The sequence below is a fragment of the Gorilla gorilla genome, chromosome 1 (assembly GCF_029281585.2).
Source record: "Gorilla gorilla gorilla isolate KB3781 chromosome 1, NHGRI_mGorGor1-v2.1_pri, whole genome shotgun sequence".
In the NCBI taxonomy this organism is placed as follows: Eukaryota; Metazoa; Chordata; class Mammalia; order Primates; family Hominidae; genus Gorilla; species Gorilla gorilla.
Window position 1 is genome coordinate 211,236,635 of NC_073224.2, and position 22,039 is coordinate 211,258,673.

Below are 22,039 nucleotides of genomic sequence, written 5' to 3' on the forward strand. Positions count from 1 at the left end.
GCCAGGGGTAATCAATCAGGTGTAGAAGATAGTTTTTTAGAGTCAGTGTGTCTTGGGGGAACTTGCCTAACGCCACTATGCAAGCACATTGCAAAAGGGCTTCAATTCAGGTGACTAACGGTGTCAGCAAGGCTGTTGTAGTTAGTGAAGACTGCGGTCTAGGAATGTATGCTCAGGTTTGGGCCCTGGGGGTGGCATTCCTTTAGTTGGGAAAGATGATCATCTCAAGAGTTGAGTTACTGCCATGGCAGGAAGGCAAAGATACTAACGTGGCAGAATTTGGGAACTAAATCATGGTTCCCAAAAGAGCTAGAGAGGAAGGATGATGTAGTGTGGATAGGGGAGTCTGAGGCAAGTAGAACCCTCTAGAGGAAGTCAAATTGCCTAACTCAGGGCTAAGAAAGGTGTTCCAGGACTTGGGAAGGAAACCTGGAAAGGGCTCAAATAGGGCTGCCTAAGTATGGAAATTCTAGGGACAAAGAGTCCAAATCTTTTTTTTTTTTTTTTTTTTGAGACAGTTTCACTCTTACTGCCCAGGCTGGACTGCAATGGCACAATCTCAGCTCATCACAACCTCCGCCTCCTGGGTTCAAGCGATTCTCCTGCCTCAGCCTCCCAAGTAGCTGGGATTACAGGCATGCGCCACCATGCCTGGCTGATTTTGTATTTTTAGTAGAGACAGGGTTTCTCCATGTTGATCAGGTTGGTCTCGAACTCCTGACCTCAGGTGATCCGCCCGCCTCAGCCTCCCAAAGTGCTGAGATTACAGGCGTGAGCCACCGTGCCCGGCCAAGAGTCCAAATCTAACTACACCACACCCTTGAGGTCCTTGACAACCTGGTTGTTATGGCAGCACATTTCAGACTACACAAAAATTTCCCAGGGAGGATTTCCCAGGGAGGAACTAACCTGGAGTAAGGGATGTGCTGCACCTCCAGGGAAGTGATCAATTGTACTAGGAAAGTTGTCTCAAAATGCAGGAGCTAGGCTAGTGTATGACATTATGTCTCAGAGAGGACGAGTTCCTCAAACTGCCCAAGGTGAATCACAACCTCATGCCTATTTTCAGAATTCAACCTTTCCTTTGTCCTTTCCACCTCTCTGATAGTACTAAAACCTGGATGCTATAACTCAACTACTAATTCCACATTTCATGCTTGACTTTTACTATCTTTATAATCAACACTCTCCACCATAGTCTTACCTTTAATGCCTTTCATGAAATGGGATAAAATGCTACCACTAGTGGGTGTCAGAACCACCTGAACTGAATATTAATTTTCCAGATGTTTGGATTAACATTGGTCCTCCTTCCCTAATAAGGACAGAGGTGCAAAAGAACCTTCGTAAGAAGTGGCTTTGAATCTTGAATATTCATGTTTATTGTCCACTTTTTACTTCAGAATGACTGGTGTTTTTAGGAGTGGGTGGAGCTTGGAAATTGAGAAAGGGAAGAGAACAAGGCAGGGACCAAACAGGGACATGGCCAAGACAAGACAGTTGTACAGGTGACTCTCAGGCCTTCGTGGAAACCATATGGCAGGAAGGCTTTGGGGGCATTTACCCTTTGCCAGCTAGACTCCAGTCCTGCACTGGATTCAACACTGGATCCCATCTGATGGAAACTTGGAGAAGCCCATGCATGACTCAGCGTTCTCCAGTGGGGAGACTGCCCGTGTTGCTGACTCTGCCTTGCTTTGCAGGCAGAAGCAGCAAGAGACTGAAGACTTTTTCTCTAGAAAATAAGCCCAATTACTTGAAAATCAAGTAGTACAATAAACCTAGCCAAAAGTGGTCTCTCCTAAATCAGCTTGGGTATATGCATTCTCCAGGAAGATCTCCCTTATTTGCTGACCCCACCTCTACACCGCTAAGCTGGGTTAGGCACTTCATGCTTTGTTCTCTCAGCTCCTAGCCAATAGCCCTATCACACACAGCACTTACCCAGTAGGATCTGTTTCAGTACCTCAGTAGAGGAGAGCTGCTTGTTTGTGCCTTTGGCAGTCTGCTGAAACCTATGAACCAATTCTTAAATAATGTTTTTCAATGCATTAAATACATAGAATTACAAAAAAAAATTATAATGAAATGTGTAGTTTTGGTTTTCTGAGTTGGGGATGTTGCCCTGTTGCCTAGGCTAGAGTACAGTGGCATAGTCATAGCTCACTACAGCCTTGAACCCCTAGGCCCAAGCAAAATCCTCTTGCCTCAGCATCCTGAGTAATTGTGTCTACAAGTGCGAGCCACAAGACTTGACTAATTTTTACATTTTTTTGTAGAGATGGGGTCTGGCTATGTTGACCAGGCTAGTCTTAAACTCTTGGCCTCAAGCAATTCTGCCTCAGCTTCTGAAAGTGCTGGGATTCTAGGTGTGAGCCACCGTGCCTGGCTGAAATATGTATTTCTTAACTCCAGACATCTGGAGTATGAATTCCTTAAGTGCAAGGACTATGTCTTCATCTCTCTACTGTCGTCAGTGCCTAGCACAAAGCCTGGCACATAGATGGTTCTTAAAAATGTTTATTCAATGCATGAACAGAAAGATAAATGCCTACTACCAAGTCAGCCTAAGGTTCATTGCAACTGCTTATGCACATACCAATGGCTTGCATATGTCTCACCCCATCTAGGATCATCTAGACCAGGGCTGTAAGGGAACCTACATTCAACAACAGGTGCCATAATATCTAACAATAATGACAGGCTATTGGAAGACCAGGAAAACAACAAAGCTCATGTATTTCACCAGCTGGAAAATTCATCTAGTAAACAGGCTGTTTGAGGAAATCTCTTGACATTGGAAGCATGATGCACACACTACCTTAAAACCCTACCAATAGCTCTGATGGAGGAAAGAAGGGAACCTGAGCTAGCACGTTGGTATTCACGAGGGCTCTTCTGTCGTGAATTGGTCCTCTCATCTCTGGGAAAGAGAAAAGTGTCCCTAAAAACCACAATAGGGATGAGATGTGCCTTCCTAGATTCAAGTAGATTCAGTCTGAGACAGCAATTTTGTTTTTATGTACCAACAGAAAACCTAAACACGCAGGAAATAAAAGCTACTTCCCTCACTAAAGATATATTAAGGGCCAAATATTTGTTCTAAATTGATTGCTAAGTCTATTAGATATTTTGAAAAGAAAAATAAAACCCCAGACTATTTAAAAACTGAAATCTACAACTGTATGGAGTTCATAAATCTCATTCTTAAGAGTCACCTTCAGGCTGGGTGCGGTGGCTCATGCCTGTAATCCCAACACTTTGGGAGGCCAAGGCGGGTGGATCGCTTGAGGTCAGGAGTTCAAGACCAGCCTGGCCAACATGGCAAAACCCCGTCTCTATTAAAAATACAAAAATTACCCGGGCGTGGTGGTGGGAGCCTGTAATCCCAGCTACTCAGGAGGCTGAGGCAGGAGAATCACTTGAACCAAGGAGGCGGAGGTTGCAGTGAGCTGAGATCACACCATTGCACTCCAGCCTGGGCTACAGAGCGAGACTCCATCTCAAAAAGAAAAAAAAAAAAACAGTAACCTTACCATGTTACAGGGTTTCTTTGACTACATACAGCCATCTGAGGGATGGAGAATGCAACTTTTACTTGCTCGATGGGGTTTCCAACATCTGTTGGAAGAAACATGGCTTCTGAAAGGTGCCTTCTTAAAAATAAAAAAGAAAAAAAAAACTACAGGTCCAAGTTTTGTTTTTAATAAAAATATTCCTCCCACTCTTAAAGTGTGTGCTTTCTTTTTTGACCTATTTTTCCTTAAATTTGTCTGTAGTTTCCCTGTATCCCTATATTTTTCCTAGTGCAGTAAACAATGCAATCAAAGAAATAAAAACCAGGGTCCACTCTTGCCCCAAACACTGAAGAGGGTCAAAGAGAAGAAATCACAGCACGGAAAATGGCCCAGCTCTAAATATACAAACAACATTAAAAACAAAACCAAACAAAATAACCCCCCCTCCCCAAAGCATTATTATTGACATTCCTGGTACATTTCCTATAATATAATGTTGCAGACAATGCTTCTTTCCCAGGGAGTCCAGCTCACTCAAGAGACATCTAGTTGGTGCCTCAGGAAAGCCTGGGGGTGTTGAGTCCTCTCTGCCAAGCCTAAAGCTTTTTATGATCTCAGTATCTCACAGAAACATCTGTGGTATAAATGAATCTAAAAGGGGATGAAGGCAGGCAGGCACCTGTCACTGTTCTCCAAATCAGCCAAAAAGCTGAAGAGCGTGGGTTCTAGGAGACAGATGCCATTAAGAGTTGAGGGATGGAGGGCAGAACAAGAGGAAGCACCAAATGAGTGGCTGCTTTTGGTTCCAAAGCCAAAAAAATGGCCCCACCAAAAAAGGCAGCTGGTTTGATTGAGGAACTCCCTGCTCTTGGAGCCATGCAATGAAAATGATGGCCTTGGAGCCCGATCCCTGTGACAGCCACAGTCCAAGAACCAGAGCCATTTACATCACATTGCACAGTTTCAAATGAATGGACTAGTCCTAGTTTAGGAGGGTGAGTGCTTTGACAAAGTGTGGAACAAGGTAAGCTATTACCTTGAACCCCAAAGCACAGCTGCAGCATCCTTGGCTTTCCATTTCTTTCTTTTTTTTTGAGACGGAGTTTCACTCCTCGCCCAGGCTAGAGTGCAATGGCATGATCTCAGCTCACTGCAACCTCTGCCTCCCAGGTTCAAGCGATTCTCCTGCCTCAGCCTCTCAAGTAGCTGGGATTACAGGCGCCCACCACCATGCCCAGCTAATTTTTTTTTTGTATTTTTAGTAGAGACGGGGTTTCACCATGTTGGCCAGGCTGGCCTCAAACTCCTGACCTCAGGTGATTCACCCGCCTCGGCCTCCCAAAGTGCTGGGATTACAGGCATGAGCCACCGCACCCGGCCTTGGCTTTCCATTTCTGCAAAACCACAGGCCACTGCTGCCACTTGCTCTGTGGAGATGTACCTTCCACTTATTACCACCCTCTTCTCAAAATGGCACTCACGGTACTAACTTTTGGAGATCTCCAGAGGCGTCAGTTGCACCTCTGGAAGTAAGATGATTTCCCTGCCCCATACTTGCCAAAGCACTTTTTTTTTTTTTTTTTTTTTTTTTGAGATGGAGTCTCGCTTTTGTTGCCCAGGCTGGAGTGCAGTGGTGCGATCTTGGCTCACTGCAACCTCTGCCTTCCCAGGTTCAAGCGATTCTCCTGCCTTGGCCTCCCGAATAGCTGGGATTACAGGCTCCCGCCACCACACCCGGCTAATTTTTTTTTTGTATTTTTAGTAGATACGGGGTTTCACCATGTTGGCCAGGCTGGTCTCAAACTCCTGACCTCGTGATCCACCCGCCTCGGCCTCCCAAAGTGCTGGGATTACAGGCGTGAGCCACCACGCCCGGCTAGCACTTCCCTTTTTAAGCTAGTGCTGGCATGCCACCTTCCCCTCAAAGCAGAGTCAACTTCCTTTTGTTTGAGAGTTTTGTACTGGCCTCTGTAGGCCCTTTTCAGGATACAAAATAAAGTGCCCTTCAGCATCCACATGCAAGTGGGTTGCCTTCCAGTGTCAGATCTGTGTTCCAGAGTTTGGTCAATGCATCTTTACAAGAATAAAACCACATGCCTACACACACAGACGAGCCTGGAAATGGCTTTCTGGACAGGGTTACTCGTTATCTTGACACTTCCCCTAAAAGAAATTACTTTCTTGGTGTAAGATGATTAGGACATTGAATGACCTACTCTCAACTTCTGGAAGGGCAGCTTGTTTTGTCCATTTTTCAATGAGGGAGTGGGAAGAACCCAACATTTTCAGTTACAACAATAAGATTTTGTTTTTTTTTTTTAAAAAAGGGTCCTATGTGGAAATGAGTGGGACAATGATAAAAATAAACAAATAATTAAAATTCCAAATCAAAACATAACTCCTGGCCCTGAGATCCCCAGTTAATCCTCTAAGACCACAATCTCCACATTGTGAACTTGATGCTGGTGTTCTTCCATCTCAGCCACAACTTTCTCCTCAGTCCTCAGCTCTGTCTCCAAGATGACTGCTTTGCCCTCAGTATCTTCAGCTTCTGGGTCCGGGGCTGGATCAATCTCAATGATGGTCTGCCCATCCTCTGAGGTGCTTTCAACAGCCTGAATTGCCGAGGTTAGGCCGGACTCCATGGCCACCAATTCCACAGGGCTAACCATGGTGGTCATGTTGCCCAGTGTACTCCCATCCTGCATGGCAGTAGAGCTCAGCAGCGCCAAGCTAGATGAAGGGTGGATGGTCACTGTGTCTGGTGAGCTGCTCTTGGCAGAGGAGACCACTGTGGCATAGCGGAAGAGCTGAGGGCCAGAAGGCAGTGTGTGGACAGTCACAGGACTGGAGCCCTGGCTGAGGGTAGCCACTGGAATATTGCCCATGGAAAATGACTGACCCACTGGGGTGATGGTGATGGGTGAGATGACTGTGAACTGAGGCTGCTGGACAGGAGGAGAAGGGCTCAAGACAGTGGTGGAGGCTGGCCGCTGGAGCCGGGGCCTTTTTGGAGGCTTAGGAGTGCTCACAGGCATCAGTACCACATTTTGAACTGTCTGAGATTTCAGCCTGTGATCCTGGCCTTGCTTCTTCTGCTCCTCCAACTGGCGTTCCAAGTCTATGGAAAAAAAGAAAATACTTTGTGTAGAGGGAAGTAAAATCTTGGGAGCATTAAACTGAGAGTCAGGAGACCTGGTGTCTCTGTCTGGTTTTGTTACTAAGTAGCTTCAGGCAAGTTGTGATATCGTTTTCTTTCTTGTGTTTATTTGGGGGGGCAGAGTCTTGTTATGTTGCCTAGGCTGGAGGGTAGTGGCTATTCACAGGTGCTATCATTGCGCACTATAGCCTTGAACTTCTGGCCTCAAGCGATCCACCCACCTCACCTTCCCAAAATGTTGGGATTACAGGCATAAGCCAGTGCGCCCAGCTGGCACAGTCCCTTGGAACTCTCATGGACCTACAAAGGAGCTACAATGGCCACTCCAAAAAACAGTGATTTTCGAACTATCCTTCAAGGCAAGAATGCCTTGCTGCATTGGCTGGAAAACTCCTTTGCTGGTGACTCAAACAGCCACAGTTTACAATTGTTGCCTAGGAAGGTCTACAGAAAGTTATAGAAGAAGTCCCTAAAAATTACAGAACTAAAAGAGGTCTTAAGAGCTCAAACAAATTCATTTTGACAGGCATCCAGAGAGGGAAAGTGACTAATTTAAGGTTATGAAGATTGGGCCAGGACAATGGTCAACTTGGTTGCTTTTGCATTATAGTACGCCTATCACTATCCCTCTCCCAAGTGACCAGTCCAACCCTAGGTGACCACTGGTAAGTTAGCTTCTACAATGGAACCTATTACTTAGTACCTGATAAGCACCCAAGAAAGAATCAATTACACTTGTAGAACACTTTGCTCCCTATGTGTGATATTGTGATATAAGAAATACATATTTAGTCTCTGCCCCTGGATCCTGGCACACAGCTCCTAAAACACATGGATCTCTAGAGCGGTAAATGTCTTTTTTTGTGTGTGACATGGAGTCTCGCTCTGTCACCCAGGCTGGAGTGCAGTGGTGCGATCTCGGCTCACTGCAAGCTCTGCCTCCTGGGTTCACACCATTCTCCTGCCTCAGCCTCCTGAGTAGCTGGGACTACAGGCGCCCGCCACCGCGCCTGGCTAATGTTTTTTTTTTTTTGTATTTTAGTAGAGACGGGGTTTCACCATGTTAGCCAGGATGGTCTCGATCTCCTGACCTCGTGATCTGCCCGCCTAGGCCTCCCAAATTGCTGGGATTACAGGCGTGAGCCACCATGCCCGGCCCAGAGTGGTAAATGTCTCTATATCTCTTTTTTTTTTTGAGACAGAGTCTCACTCTATCGCCAGGCTGGAGTGTGATGGCACGATCTTGGCTCACTGCAACTTCTGCCTCCCAGGTTCAAGCAATTCTCCAGGTTCAAGCGATTCTCCTGCCTCAGCCTCCTGAGTAGATGGGACTACAGGCATGCACCACCACACCCAGCTAATATTTGTATTTTTAGTAGAGATGAGGTTTCACCATATTGGCCAGGATGATTTCAATCTCTTGACCTCATGATCCGCCCACCTTGGCCTCCCAAAGTGCTGGGATTACAGGCATGAGCCACTGCGCCCGGCCTAAATGTCTTTATATCTTAATGAGATGACTGGTATCTGGGAATCCTTAGATAGATTCAAGATGGGGGCTGGTCACCAGAAAGATCCAGGCATGATTAAAGACTAGGACTTTCAGCCCTCCCCCGCAACCTCCAAGGAGTGGAGAGAGGCTGTAGGTTGATTACCAATGGCCAATGAAGTAATCAACCATACCTATGTAATGAAGCCTCCATAAAACCTCAAAAGTACAGGGTTCAGAGAGCTTCAGATTGTTGGAGGTTCCTGAGAGTGGCATGACTACAGAGTGCATGGAAGTCCCACTCTCCTTCCCACTTTGTCCCATGCATCTCTTCCATCTGGTTATTCATCTGTATCCTCTGTAATAACCTTTATAGTAAACCCAATAAACATTGAGTAACTGCTTCTCTGAGTTCTGTGAGCCACCTTAGCAAATTAATCAAACGCAAGAAGGTGATTGTGGGAACCCCAATTTATAGCCAGTTGGTCAGAAGCACACGTCATTTGCAGTTTGCCTTCAACAATTAATCAAAAAAAAGAAAAACAAGCACAGGTCACAACCTGGGGCTGAATGGGAGGCAGTCTTTTGGGACTGAGCCTTACCTGTGTGATCTGATGCTATCTCCAGGGGGATAGTATCAGAATTGAACTGAATTATATAATACCCAGTCAGTGTCCACTGGAGAGTTGATTGGTCGGTATATGCAGAAAAAACCCTACACATCTGATTACAGAAGTGTTCTGTGCTATACTGAGTGTATGAGCATAGGAAAAACACTTTGGTTTTTCCAATAACTTAATACTATAAAACACCAAGAGTGGCCAGGCACACTGGCTCACACCTGTAATCCCAGCACTTTGGGAGGCCGAGGCAGGTGGATCACCTGAGGTCAGGAGTTCGGACCAGCCTGACCAACATGGAGAAACTCCGTCTCTACTAAAAATACAAAATTAGCCAGGTATGGTAGCGCATGCCTGTAATCCCAGCTAGTTGGGAGTCTAAGGCAGGAGAATCGCTTGAACTTGGGAGGTGGAGGTTGCGGTTAGCCGAGATTGCACCATTGCACTCCAGCCCGGGCAACAAGAGCGAAACTCTGTCTCTAAATAAATAAATAAATAAATAAATAAGGCTGGGTGTGGTGGCTCATGCCTGTAATCCCAGCATTTTGGGAGGCCGAGGCAGGCAGATCACCCGAGGTTGGGAGTTTGAGACCAGTCTGACCAACATGGTGAAACCCCGTCTCCATTAAAAATACAAAATTAGCCGGGCGTGGTGGCGCATGCCTGTAACCCCAGCTACTCAGGTGACTGAGGCAGAAGAATCGCTTGAACCCAGGAGGCAGAGGTTGCAGTGAGCCGAGATTACGTCACTGCACCCCAGCCTGGGCAACAAGAGCGAAACTCCATCTCAAAAAACAAAAATAAATTAAAAAAATAAATAAATGTCATCCCTAGAAGAATGTCCAGGTATAATACTGAGTAGCAACTTGAAAAATATTAATAGGGCTGAGCACAATGGCTCACACTAATAATCCCAGCACTTTGGGAGGCTGAGGTGGGTGGATAACGAGTCCAGGAGTTTGAGACCAGCCTGGGCAATGTGGTAAAACCCCATCTCTACCAAAAATACAAAACAGCTGGGCATGGTGGTACATGCCTGTAGTCCCAGCTATTCAGGAGGCTGAGGTGGGAGGGTCACCCTGAGCTCGGGGAAGGTCAAAGTTGCAGTGAGCCGTAATTGTGCCACTGCACTCCAGCCTCAGTGACAGAGTGAGACCCTGTCTCAAAAACAAATAAACAAACAAAAAGAAAAATATGTCATGGTGAAAAAAAGCAGAAAACAAAACTTTATGTATACAATGATTTAAAATATCTGAAGAAATAATACACACAAGGGACCAAAAGCCTGTATTTCTAACAAAAACCAGTTTTCTGATGGTTTAAAGGTTTTTTCTTTTTCTTTTTTTTTTTTTTTGAGACAGAGTCTCGTTCTTGTCGCTCAGGATGGAGTACAATGGCACTATTTTGGCTCACTGAAACCTCCGCCTCCCGGATTCACGCCCTTCTCCTGCCTCAGCCTCCCGAGCAGCTGGGGCTACAGGCGCATGCCACCACATCCAGGTAATTTTTGTATTTTTAGTAGAGACAGGGTTTCACCATGTTGGCCAGGATTGTCTCAATCTCTTGACCTTGTGATCTGTCTGCCTCAGTCTCTCAAAGTGCTGGGATTACACAAAATTTCTGATTACCACAAATAATGGAGAAAGTGCTAAATTTATATCTATCAAAAGATGCAGTATCAATAATGTAAAAAAGACAAAGACCAATTTGTGTCTTCTGCCACCAATGTTATTGAATTAATGGAGCAATCTAAGAGACATCTTAATCCTCCACAAGACACAGAAGGGGGACTATGATGTCAGCTTCCTTTTTTTTTCCTTTGTGCCTCTTTTGTTTCTCATCAATCCACCTCATCTGCGGCTTTTTTTTTATTTTTAAAAGCAAAATCTGATACTATTTAAAAAAAAAAAAAGTTACCCCAACAAAAGTCAACAAGAAAATGGGAAGACAAGAATATTAGCATGATATCACCGAAGAAGAGCGATAAGTTATACATACCTGTCAGAGTATAGAGAAACTGTTCTTCTCCCTGCTCTACTTGGTTCCTTCTGTTGTCTAAAACCTTCTTGACTGTGTCCATTAGGCCAAATGTGTGTGCTACATTGTTGAGAACAGCAGCGTCTATTTAAAACAAAAGACATGCCTGTCCAGTTAAAACAGATATGTTCCACCACTCTCCATTGTGCTGTTTATAAATACGAAACAACCAGAAATTATGGGACTCTCCTAACTGCATTTTAACACATTTTTAACAAAGATTTATTACGTGTATAATGAATACTGGTTTAACTGTTATATTTTTGTAAATCTTTCCATATAAATAAATACAAAGATCAGGCTGGGCATGGTGGCACATGCCTGTAATCCCAACACTTTGGGAGGCCAAGGCGGGAGCATTGCTTGAGGCCAGGAGTTCAAGACCAGCCTGGGCAACATAGTGAGACCCCTGTCTCTACTTACATAAATTTGAAACAATTTTTTTTTCCTTTTTTTGGAGACAGAGTCTTGCTCTGTCCCCCAGGCTGGAGTGCAGTAACATGATCTCAGCTCATTGCAACCTCCACCTCCCGGGTTCACGCCATTCTCCTGCCTCAGCCTCCTGAGTAGCTGGGACTACAGGCGCCTGCCACGCCTGCCTAATTTTTGTAGTTTTAGTAGAGATGGGGTTTCACCACATTGGCCAGGCTGGTCTCGAACTCCTGACCTTTTGATCCACCCACCTCAGCCTCCCAAAGTGCTGAGATTACAGGCACGAGCCACCGCGCCCGGCCAATTTGAAAAAATTTTAAGGCCAGGAGCGGTGGCTCACATTTGTAATCCCAGTCTCTAACAAAAATACAAAAATTAGCTGGGTAAAAAATAATAATAATCATAAATAAATAAATAAATAAATAAATAAAATTAGCTCGGTGTGGTGGCATGTGCCTGTAATCCCAGCTACATGGGAGGCAGCTGAGGCAGGAGAATTACTTGAACCCAGGAGGCAGACGTTTCAGTGAACCAAGATCGTGCCACTGCACTCCAGCCTGGAAGACAGGGCCAGACTCCATCTCAAAAAAAATTTTTTTTTTTAATATCTTGCATCGGTTTATAGTTCTGACTTTAGGTTTTGAAAACATGGTCCCTGTACTAGATAGAGTTAACGTTCATCTCAGTTTTGCTATTTCCCATATGTGCAACCTTTGGTAAGTCATTTCACTCTTCACTTTTCTCATCTAAAATGAATGGGATTAATAACACTTACTCTGCAAAATAGACATGAAGATTAGAAATATATTTTAAGTGTCAAACATGGGGATTGGCATGCAAGATTATTATTTTTATTATTATTATTTTTTTGAGATGGAGTCTCACTCTGTCACCCAGGCTGGAGTGCAGTGGCGCAATCTTGGCTCCCTGCAAGCTCTGCCTCCCAGGTTCAAGCGATTTGACTGCCTCAGCCTCCTGAGTAGCTGGGATTACACATGCACGCCACCATGCCTGGCTAATTTTTGTATTTTTTTTTTTTTTTTTGAGATGGAGTCTTGCTCTGTCGCCCAGGCTGGAGTGCAGTGGTGCAATCTCGGCTCACTGCAAGCTCCACCTCCCGGGTTCACACCATTCTCCTGCCTCAGCCTCCTCAGTAGCTGGGATTACAGGCGCCCGCCACAATGCCAGGCTAATTTTTTTTGCATTTTTTAGAAGAGATGGGGTTTCACCGTGTTAGCCAGGATGGTCTTGATCTCCTGACCTCGTGATCTGCCCGCCTCGGCCTCCCAAAGTGCTGGGATTACAGGCGTGAGCCACCTCGACCGGCCTAATTTTTGTATTTTTATTAGAGACGGGATTTCACCATGTTGCCCAGGCTGATCTCGAACTCCTGACCTCAAGTGATTCACCTGCTTCAGCCTCCCAGAGTGCTGGGCGTGGTGGCTCCCATCTGTAATCCCAGCCCTTTGGGAGGCCGAGGCGGGTGGATCACCAGCCTGACCAATATGGTGAAACCCCGTTGCTACTAAATACAAAAAAATACAAAAAATTGGCCAGGCGTGGTGGTGCATGCCCATAGTCCCAGCAACTTGGGAGGCTGAGGCAGGAGGATTGCTTGAACCCGTGAAGCAGAGGTTGCAGTGAGCCGAGATTGCACCACTGCACTCCAGCCTGGGAAACAACAGAGAAACTCTGTCTCAAAAAAACAAAATTGGGCCAGGCACGGTGGCTCATGCCTGTAATCCCAGCACTTTGGGAGGCCGAGGTGGGTGGATCACGAGGTCAGGAGATCGAGACCATCCTGGCTAACACAGTGAAACCCCGCCTCTACTAAAAATATGAAAAATTAGCCAGGCGTGGTGGCAGGCACCTGTAGTACCAGCTACTCGGGAGGCTGAGGCAGGAGAATGGTGTGAACCCGGGAGGTGGAGCTTGCAGTAAACTGAGATTGCACCACTGCACTCCAGCCTGGGTGATAGAGCGAGGTGTGGTGGCTCATGCCTATAATCCCAGCACTTTGGGAGGCTGAGCCAGGTGGATTGCTTGAGCACAGGAGTTTGAGACCAGCCTGCGCAATATGGCAAAACCCTGTCTCTACAAAAACTACAAATATTAGCCAGGTGTGGTGGTATGTGCCTGTAGTCCCAGCTACTTGGGAGACTGAGGCAGGAGGATCAATTGAGCCCAGGTGGTTGAGGCTGCAGTGAGCTGTGACTGCATCACTGTACTCTAGCCTGGACGACAGAGCAAGACCCTGTCTCCAAAAAAAAAAAAATTGTCAGTATTTGTGTTAATTGCTTCCTTAACTTGGACAACCTCACCTACATTCCCTGCCACAGTCACCTCACTTGGTCCCATGGTTTGAAATAACACACACATGCTGAGCACTCCCACATGTACATCTCCAGCCCTGACCTCTTTCCTGTATTCCACATTCATACTTCTGTCTAGATGAGTGACATCTCTATCTGATGGTCTAACAGTCATCTCAATTTAAGAGGTAAAACTAATTTTGATTTCCTCTCTAAACCTGTTCCTCTCCCACTGGCCTTCATCTCAGTAAATGGCATCACCACTCACAGCTCAGGCCAAAAATGTGTGAATCATCCCGGTATCTTTCTTTCTCTTTCATCCTGCCTCCAATCCATCAGCAAGACTTAGTAGTTCGACATTCAAAATACATTCTCAATCTAATCACTTCTTCCTAACTTTACCGCTACCCACTCTAATCCATGATACATTATCTCTTGCTTGGACTAATTCCTTTAAGAGCTTCCCAACTGGTCTTGTTTCTACTCTTTCCCCATAAGAGTCTACTCTCCACACAGCAACCAGAACAATCTCTTAAAAATACAAATTTTTAAGAGATTTAAAATTTTAAATCTCTTAAAATTTTACAGGCGCAGTGGCTCGCGCCTGTAATCCCAGCACTTTGGGAGGCCGAGGCGGGCAGATCATGAAGTCAGGAGATCTAGACCATGCTGGCTAACACGGTGAAACCCCGTCTCTACCAAAAATATAAAAAATTAGCTGGCCGTGGTGGCGAGCACCTGTAGTCCCAGCTACTCAGGAGGCTGAGACAGGAGAATGCCGTGAACCTGGGGGGCAGAGCTTGCAGTGAGCCGAGATCGCATCACTGCACTCCAGCCTGGGAGACAGCAAGACTCCATCTCAAAAAAAAAAAAAAAAAAATACAAATCTGGAGGCCAGGCATGGTGGCTCACACCTGTAATCCCAGCACTTTTGGAGGCCAAAACAGGTGGATTACCGGAGGTCAGGAATTCAGGACGAGCCTGGCCAACATGGTGAAACCCCATCTCTACTAAAAATACAAAAAACCTAGCCAGGCATGGTGATATTTGCCTGTAATTCCAGCTAGTCAGGAGGCTGAGACAGGAGAATCACTTGAACTTGGGAGGTGGAGGTTGCAGTGAGCCAAGATCACGCCACTGCACTCCAGCCTGGGCAACAGAGTGAGACTCCGTCTCTAAATAAATAAATAAATAAATAAATAAATAAATAAGAATTCACTGAATACACAAGGTCTCATCTCATCATAATCCCATTTCTTTTTTTTTTTTTTTTTTTTTTTTGAGACGGACTCTCACTCTGTCACCCAGGCTGGAGCGCAATGGTGTGATCTCCACTCACTGCCACCTCCACCTGCCGGGTTCAAGCGATTCCCCCACCTCAGCCTCCTGAGTAGCTGGGATTACAGGCACCCGCCATCATGCCTCGCTGATTTTTGTATTTTTGTAGAGACAGGGTTTCACCATGCTGGCCAGGCTGGTCTTGACTTCCTGATCTCAGGTGATCCACCTGCCTTAGCCTCCCAAAGTGCTGGGATTACAGGCGTGAGCCACAACGCCTGGCCCATAACCCCATTTATATTAGATTAGAACATCATTTTACATTCTGCACAGCAGCACCCTGAAAGTATTCAGAAACAGCTATAAGTGAACACAACAAGTTCAGAAAGCCTTAAATTAATAGGATATGAGAATAATCTTTATTTATTTATTTATTTATTTATTTTTGAGATGGAGTCTCTCGCTCTTCCGCTTGGGCCAGCCTGCAGTGGCGCTATCTCGGCTCACTGCACGTTCCGCCTCCCGGGTTCATGCCATTCTCCTGCCTCAGCCTCTCAAGTAGCTGAGACTACAGGCGTCCACAACCGCGCCCGGCTAATTTTCTGTATTTTTAGTAGAGACGGAGTTTCACCGTGTTAACCAGGATGGTCTCGATCTCCTGACCTCGTGATCCGCCTGCCTTGGCCTCCCAAAGTGCTGGGATTACAGGCGTGAGCCACCGCGCCCGGCCGAATGTGAGAATAATCTAAAAACAAGTGGATTTCTCCAATTTTCAGACTCTTTCTCTATACATACACATAGTGGACATACACACATAATGAGTGTATACAGAGAGTCTGAAAATAGATATATCGGCTGGGCGCGGTGGCTCATGCCTATAATCCCAGCACTTTGGGAGGCTGAGGCGGGCGGATTACCCAAGGTCAGGAGTTTGAGACCAGCCTGGCCAACATGGTGAAACCTCATCTCTACTAAAAATACAAAAAATTAGCTGGGTGTGGTGGCATGTGCCTGTAATCCCAGCTACTCAGGAGTCTAAGGCAGGAGAATCGCTTGAACTTAGGAGGTGGAGGTTGCAGTTAGCTGAGATCATGCCACTGCACTCCAGCCTGGGTGACTGAGTGAAACTCCGTCTCAGAAAAAAAAAAAAAAAAAGAAAATACATATATCGCGAAAGAGAGGATGCTTTCTGTCAGTTTTTTTTTTGAGATGGAGTCTTGTTCTCTATCACCCAGACTGGTGGGCAGTGGCGTAACCTTGGCTCACTGCAAACCTCCACCTCTTGGGTTCAGCAATTCTCGTGCCACAACCTCTCAAGTAGCTAGGATTACAGATGTGCACCATACCCAGCTAATTTTTTTTTTTTCGTATTTTTAGTGGAGACAGGTTTTCACCATGTTGGCCAGGCTGGTCTCGAACTCCTGACCTCAAGTAATCCGCTGGTCTCGGCCTCCTAATGTACTGGGATTACAGGCGTGAGCTACTGCATCTGGCCTGTGTTTTTTTTTTTTTTTTTTTTGGGACAAGGTCTTGATCTGTCACCCAGGCTGGAGTAGAGTCCTATGATCATAGCTCACTGCAGCATCAAACTGCTGGGCTCAAGTGATTTTCCTATGCCTCAGCTTCCCAAGTAGCTGGGACTACAGGCACCCACTACCAACCATACCTGACTAATGTTTAGAAAGTTTTTTGTAGGCTGGGAGCGGTGGCTCATGCCTGTAATCCCAGCACTTTGGGAGGCCGAGGCGGGGGGATCACCTGAGGTCAGGAGTTCAAGACCAGCCTGGCTAAGATGGCAAAACCCTGTCTCTACTAAAAATACAAAAATTAGCCGGATATGGTGGTGGGCGCCTGTAATCCCAGCTACTCAGGAGGCTGAAGCAGAGAGAATTGCTTAAAACCCAGGAGGCGGAGGTTGCAGTGAGCTGAGATTGCGCCACTACACTCCAGCCCAGGCGATAGAGCGAGACTTCGTCTCAAAAAAAAAAAAAAAAAAAAAAAAAAAAAGTTTTTTGTGGAGACAAAGCATCTCACTATGTTGCCCAGACTACTGGCACCATTTATAAAGACAAAAATTACCTGTGGAAAAGCATGGCCAGATCTGAGTTCAAAACCTAGTTATGAACCTTAGACAAGTGACTTAACTTATATGAGCCTTAGTTTCCTTATCTGTAAAATTAAGATAATAATACCTATACATCAGGGTTTTTGCAAGGCTTACAGGACCTGCCTACGGAGGTGAGTATTCAATAAATCACTGCTACTGTTAGGATTAGTGCACTTACCTGTGACTTGGAAGGGAGCCTGGATGAGCCGCTGCTGAACTCCCCTGAGTAGCTCCTCTATTTCCTTCTGTATATTGCAGACAACCTCTTCCATCAGCCCTACATCAGCTATTCCTTTCCAGAACATCAAAGTGTCCTCTGGCACAAGAAGGATAAGACAGAGGGTAAAAAAGAGACACTACCCAGATACTTAGGCAAATCTCTACAGTGTTAAATTCAAAATTATTTTAACTCAAAATGATTTCTTATTGGGCCATTCCTGAAAAAAGGGAATAAGCTTTGGAATACCAGATGCTTCCCTGAGTGGGCACCCAATTATGTCGCCCCTTCAGCAGCATAGGTGCTTGGGATGATTGCCTCAATTTGTCATTCTCTCAATTTGTCATAGTTCTCACTACAAAGAATAGTCATTTTCCTCCAATAAAAATATTAAACGTTAAACATATTTAACATTAAATATTATTTAATTTTAATTTAATTTAAAAATGAGATATTTAATATCATAAAAGTTAAATAGTAAAGAAATGAAATATTAATTAAGATATACTCTCTCTAGTCCTATACTTAAGAAAACAAAACAAAACAGTTGGATAGATGGGGCTATAAGCTCTCTGAGGGTGGTGGCTATGTCTTTTATTTTTTTATTTTTTTATTTTTATTTTTTTTCTGAGACAGAGTTTCGTTCTTGTTGCCCAGGCTGGAGTGCAATGGCGCGATATCAGCTCACTGCAACCTCCACCTCCCAGGTTCAAGTGCTTCTCCTGTCTCAGCCTCCGAGTAGCTGGGATTACAGGCACGCACCACCACACCAGGCTAATTTTGTATTTTTAGTAGAGACGGGGTTTCTCCATGTTGGGCAGGCTGGCCTCGAACTCCCGACCTCAGGTGATCCACCCACCTTGGCCTCCCAAAGTGCTAGGATTACAGGCATGAGCCACCGCACCTGGTCTGTCTTTTCATCTACGCACCCAGCATCTAACAACAGTGCCAACTAAAAATAGGCAATAATAAATACCTATTAAATGAATAAATAAATGGAGGGTGATGTGAAGCCTCTCCTGGTCCCCTCTAAGTGAATCATCATTAATCACCATGCTCTACAACACTTGCCACCTATTTTTTCCTTCTAATATCTCAAAACTTAGTTTATCTAAGAAATGTGCCAAAGTTGGAGGCAGTCTGATCAGATGAAAAGCATAGACTACATAGTCAAACAGCTAAATTCAGCTCTGACACTTGTTTGTGACTGGTCTTAGGAAAGTTGCTGAACCTTTCTAAATTCTGATTTCTTGGGTTTTTTTGTTTGTTTGTTTGTTTTTTGAGACGGAGTCTTGCTTAGTCGCCAGGCTGGAGTGCAGTGGCGCGATCTCGGCTCACTGCAAGCTCCCGAGTAGCTGGGACTACAGGCGCCTGCTACCACGCCCGGCTAATTTTTTTTGTATTTTTAGTAGAGACGGGGTTTCACTGTGTTAGCCAGGATGGTCTTGATCTCCTGACCTTGTGATCCACCCGCCTTGGCCTCCCAAAGTGCTGGAATTATAGACGTCAGCCACTGCGCCCGGCCAATTCTGATTTCTTTGTGTGTAAAATGTGACTATGCAGGGCTATTGCATGGATTAAAGTAGGATGTTTGTAGCTATAGTTAGTATTTACATGCATGAGAAAATCCAGCGAAAGTAATTAAGAGGTCTTCCGTGTCCATAATGATAATGGTGATAAGGGTCACAAGACCCTGCAAGACATCTGAGCCCTATAGAAGAATACCTGAAATTTCCTCTGAGTCTTTCTTTACACCCTCCTCCGTGGCCATGGTGACAGCAGCGGTGAGAGCTGAGTTCCATTCCAGCCCTGCCTCTTCCATGCTCTCTTCTGAGATGGCAATCTGCGTGATGCTACCTAAAAACAGTCCAGTAGAGGTGAGAACAGTGAATTTAATGAAAAAGTTATAGCTATCCTATATCTCATACTCAATAGCGACAAAGACCTTGTTATTTTAACATTCTAGCCTCTTGGCTGCAGGTCCCTATTTTAAAAACTAGACTCTTAGGTAAGCTAGGATGAATATTGGATTTTCTAAAGAAAACCTGCCTTGCAAAGGAAAATGCTCTCTTACTTTGAATAGAAAGTGAAAGATAACTTACAAAATCACAAAAGAGCAATGTGTTTCCTAGGTAGATATGTTTTTGAAAGAGACTGAAGATAGACATTACTACTAGCCTGCCAGCCCCAGACTTACTGAGGGTGAAGAAAGCTTGAAATAATTTAAGAGAAAAGTATAGTGCTTTGCCAAGAGCTCTACTACAAGCAAGTCTGATGCTAAGCATCTAACTTATTTATTAGCCTATAAAGAGAAAGTAAAAGAAATGGAGACCATAAAAATCAGATAAGAGATTCATGTATAGCAGATTCACAGAGGGGAAAAATACCCTTTGCTATTACTTGTATAGTAAGATTTTGACTGGGCGTGGTAGCTCATGCCTGTAATCCTAGCACTTTGGGAGGCTAAGGTGGGCAGATCGCTTGAGCCCAGGAGTCTGAGGCCAGCCTGGGCAACATAGCAAAACCCAGTTTCTATAAAAACTAGCTGGGTGTGGTGGTGCACATCTGTAGTCACAGCTACTCAGGAGGCTGAGGTGGGAGAATCACCTGAGCCCAGGGGCTTAAGACTGCAGTAAACCATGATTGTGCCACTGTACTCCAGCCTGGGTGACAGACTAAGACCCTGTCTCAAAAAATAAGAAAGCTTTTGGCCAGGCGCAGTGGCTCACACCTGTAATCCCAGCACTTTGGGAGGCCGAGGCGGGCGGATCACGAGATCAGGAGATCGAGACCATCCTGGTTAACACGGTGAAACCCCGTCTCTATAAAAATACAAAAAATTAGCCGGGTGTGGTGGCGGGTGCCTGTAGTCCCAGCTACTCAGGAGGCTGAGGCAGGAGAATGGCGTGAACCCAGGAGGCGGAGCTTGCAGTGAGCCGAGATCGCGCCACTGGACTCCATCCAGCCTGGGAGACAGAGCGAGATCATCTCAAAAAAAAAAAAAAAAAAAAAAAAGACAGCTTTTAAACAAAGAGAATCAAGAAAAACCAAACTGATCCAAACAGCAATATAGGAAAGTACGGACTCTACACACTGGAGGATATCAATCATTGGGCAAAAGATAATCAAGTAAAGGACTTTTAGCCAAATAAAAAGGAAGTACAGTTGTCCCTCAGTATACATGAGGGATTGATTCCTGGACCACCTGCATATATAACCAAATCTGTACATGCTCAAGTCCTAAAGTCTGCCCCGTGGAACCCATATATACAAAAAGTAAAACTCAACACTTCATAGACCGGGTTTTGCATCCTGCAAATACCATATTTTCAATCCATGTTTGGTTGAAAAAAAAAGCTGCATAAAAGTGGACCCCCACCGATCAAACCCATATTGTTCAAGGGCCAACTGTAAATAGCATTTCACAGTATTTTTCACTTTTCAAGTGAAAGAGTCAAGTGTCCAAATATTCAAACTGCCAGATATTTTATACTTTCCTGAAAGGGATTTAGGTTTCAAGGATTCTGGCCTCTATTCACCCACTGGATACACACAGAATATTAGAACTGACCAAAAGATCTTTTTTTTTTTTTTTTGAGACGGAGTCTCGCTTTGTCGCCCAGGCTGAAGTGCAGTGGCATGATCTCGGCTCACGGCAACCTCCGCCTCCCAGGTTCAAGCAATTCTCCTGCCTCATCCTTCTGAGTAGCTGGGATTACAGGCATGCACCACCATGCCCAGCTAATTTTTTTTTTTTTTTTTTTGAGATGGAGTCTTGCTCTGTCACCCAGGCTGGAATGCAGTGGCGCGATCTCGGCTAACTGCAAGCTCCACCTCCCGAGTCACGCCATTCTCCTGCCTCAGCCTCCGGAGTAGCTGGGACTACAGGCGCTCACCACCATGCCCAGCTAATTTTTTTGTATTTTTAGTAGAGACAGGGTTTCACTATGCTAGCCAGGATGGTCTCCATCTCCTGACCTTGTGATCTGCCAGCCTCAGCCTCCCAAAGTGCTGGGATTACAGGTGTGAGCCACCGCGCCCAGCCATGCCCAGCTAATTTTTATATTTTTAGTAGAGATGGGGTTTCACCACGTTGGTCAGGCTGGTCTCAAACTCCTGACCTCATGATCCGCCTGCCTCAGCCTCCCAAAGTGCTGCGATTATAGGTGTGGGCCGCCACACCTGGCCAAGATTTTTTTTTTTTTTTTTGAGACAGGGTCTCTTGCTCCTGTCACCGAGGTTGGAGTGCGGAGGCACAATCACAGCGCACTGATAAGTGATCTTCCCACCTCAGTCTCCTTAGTAGCTGGGACCACAGGCCCACACCGCCATGCTCAGCTAATTTTTTTATTTTTTGTAGAGATGGGTTTTCGACAAGATGCCAAGGCTGGTCTCAAACTCCTGGGCTCAAGAAATCCTCCTGCCTCAGCTTCCCAGAGTGCTGGGATTAGAGGTGTGACCCACCATGCCCAACCATTAAGAGGTCATTTTTTCAGCACTGTAAGACAAGGCAAAAAAGAAAAAAAAAACAAAAAAGGGCCAGGCATGGTGGCTCACATTTGTAACCCTAGCACTTTGGGAGGCTGAGGCGGGTGGATCACCTCAAGTCAGGAGTTCGAGACCAGCCTAGCCAACATGGTGAAACTCCGTCTCTACTAAAAATACAAAAAATTAGCTAGGCTTGGTGGCGGGCACCTGTAATCTCGCTACACGGGAGGCTGAGGCAGGAGAACTGCTTGAACCCGGGAGATGGAGGTTGCAGTGAGCCAAGATTGCACCATTGCACTCCAGCCCGGGTGACAAAGCAAGATTCTGTCTTAAAAAAAAAAAGAGGTCAATTTACAAGCACAGTGTATGTCCCTAACCTTT

General features: G+C 45.4%; 1 protein-coding gene across 7 annotated transcripts in view; it reads right to left on the bottom strand.

Moving 5' to 3' along the window:
- Positions 1-2,504: 2,504 nt before the first annotated feature.
- The window catches only part of GMEB1 (glucocorticoid modulatory element binding protein 1), a 49,670-nt gene continuing 30,135 nt past the window's right edge, over positions 2,505-22,039 (bottom strand). For all 7 annotated transcript variants that reach the window (XM_055389555.2, XM_031003814.3, XM_055389556.2 and 4 more), the window contains exons 7-10: positions 18,896-19,027; positions 17,132-17,269; positions 10,786-10,908; positions 2,505-6,639 (exon numbers count right to left, since the gene is read on the bottom strand). In XM_055389555.2, coding sequence (XP_055245530.1) covers positions 5,939-6,639; positions 10,786-10,908; positions 17,132-17,269; positions 18,896-19,027 — 1,094 coding nt within the window. In that variant the 3' untranslated portion in view covers positions 2,505-5,938. The remainder of the gene's footprint in view (positions 6,640-10,785; positions 10,909-17,131; positions 17,270-18,895; positions 19,028-22,039) is intronic.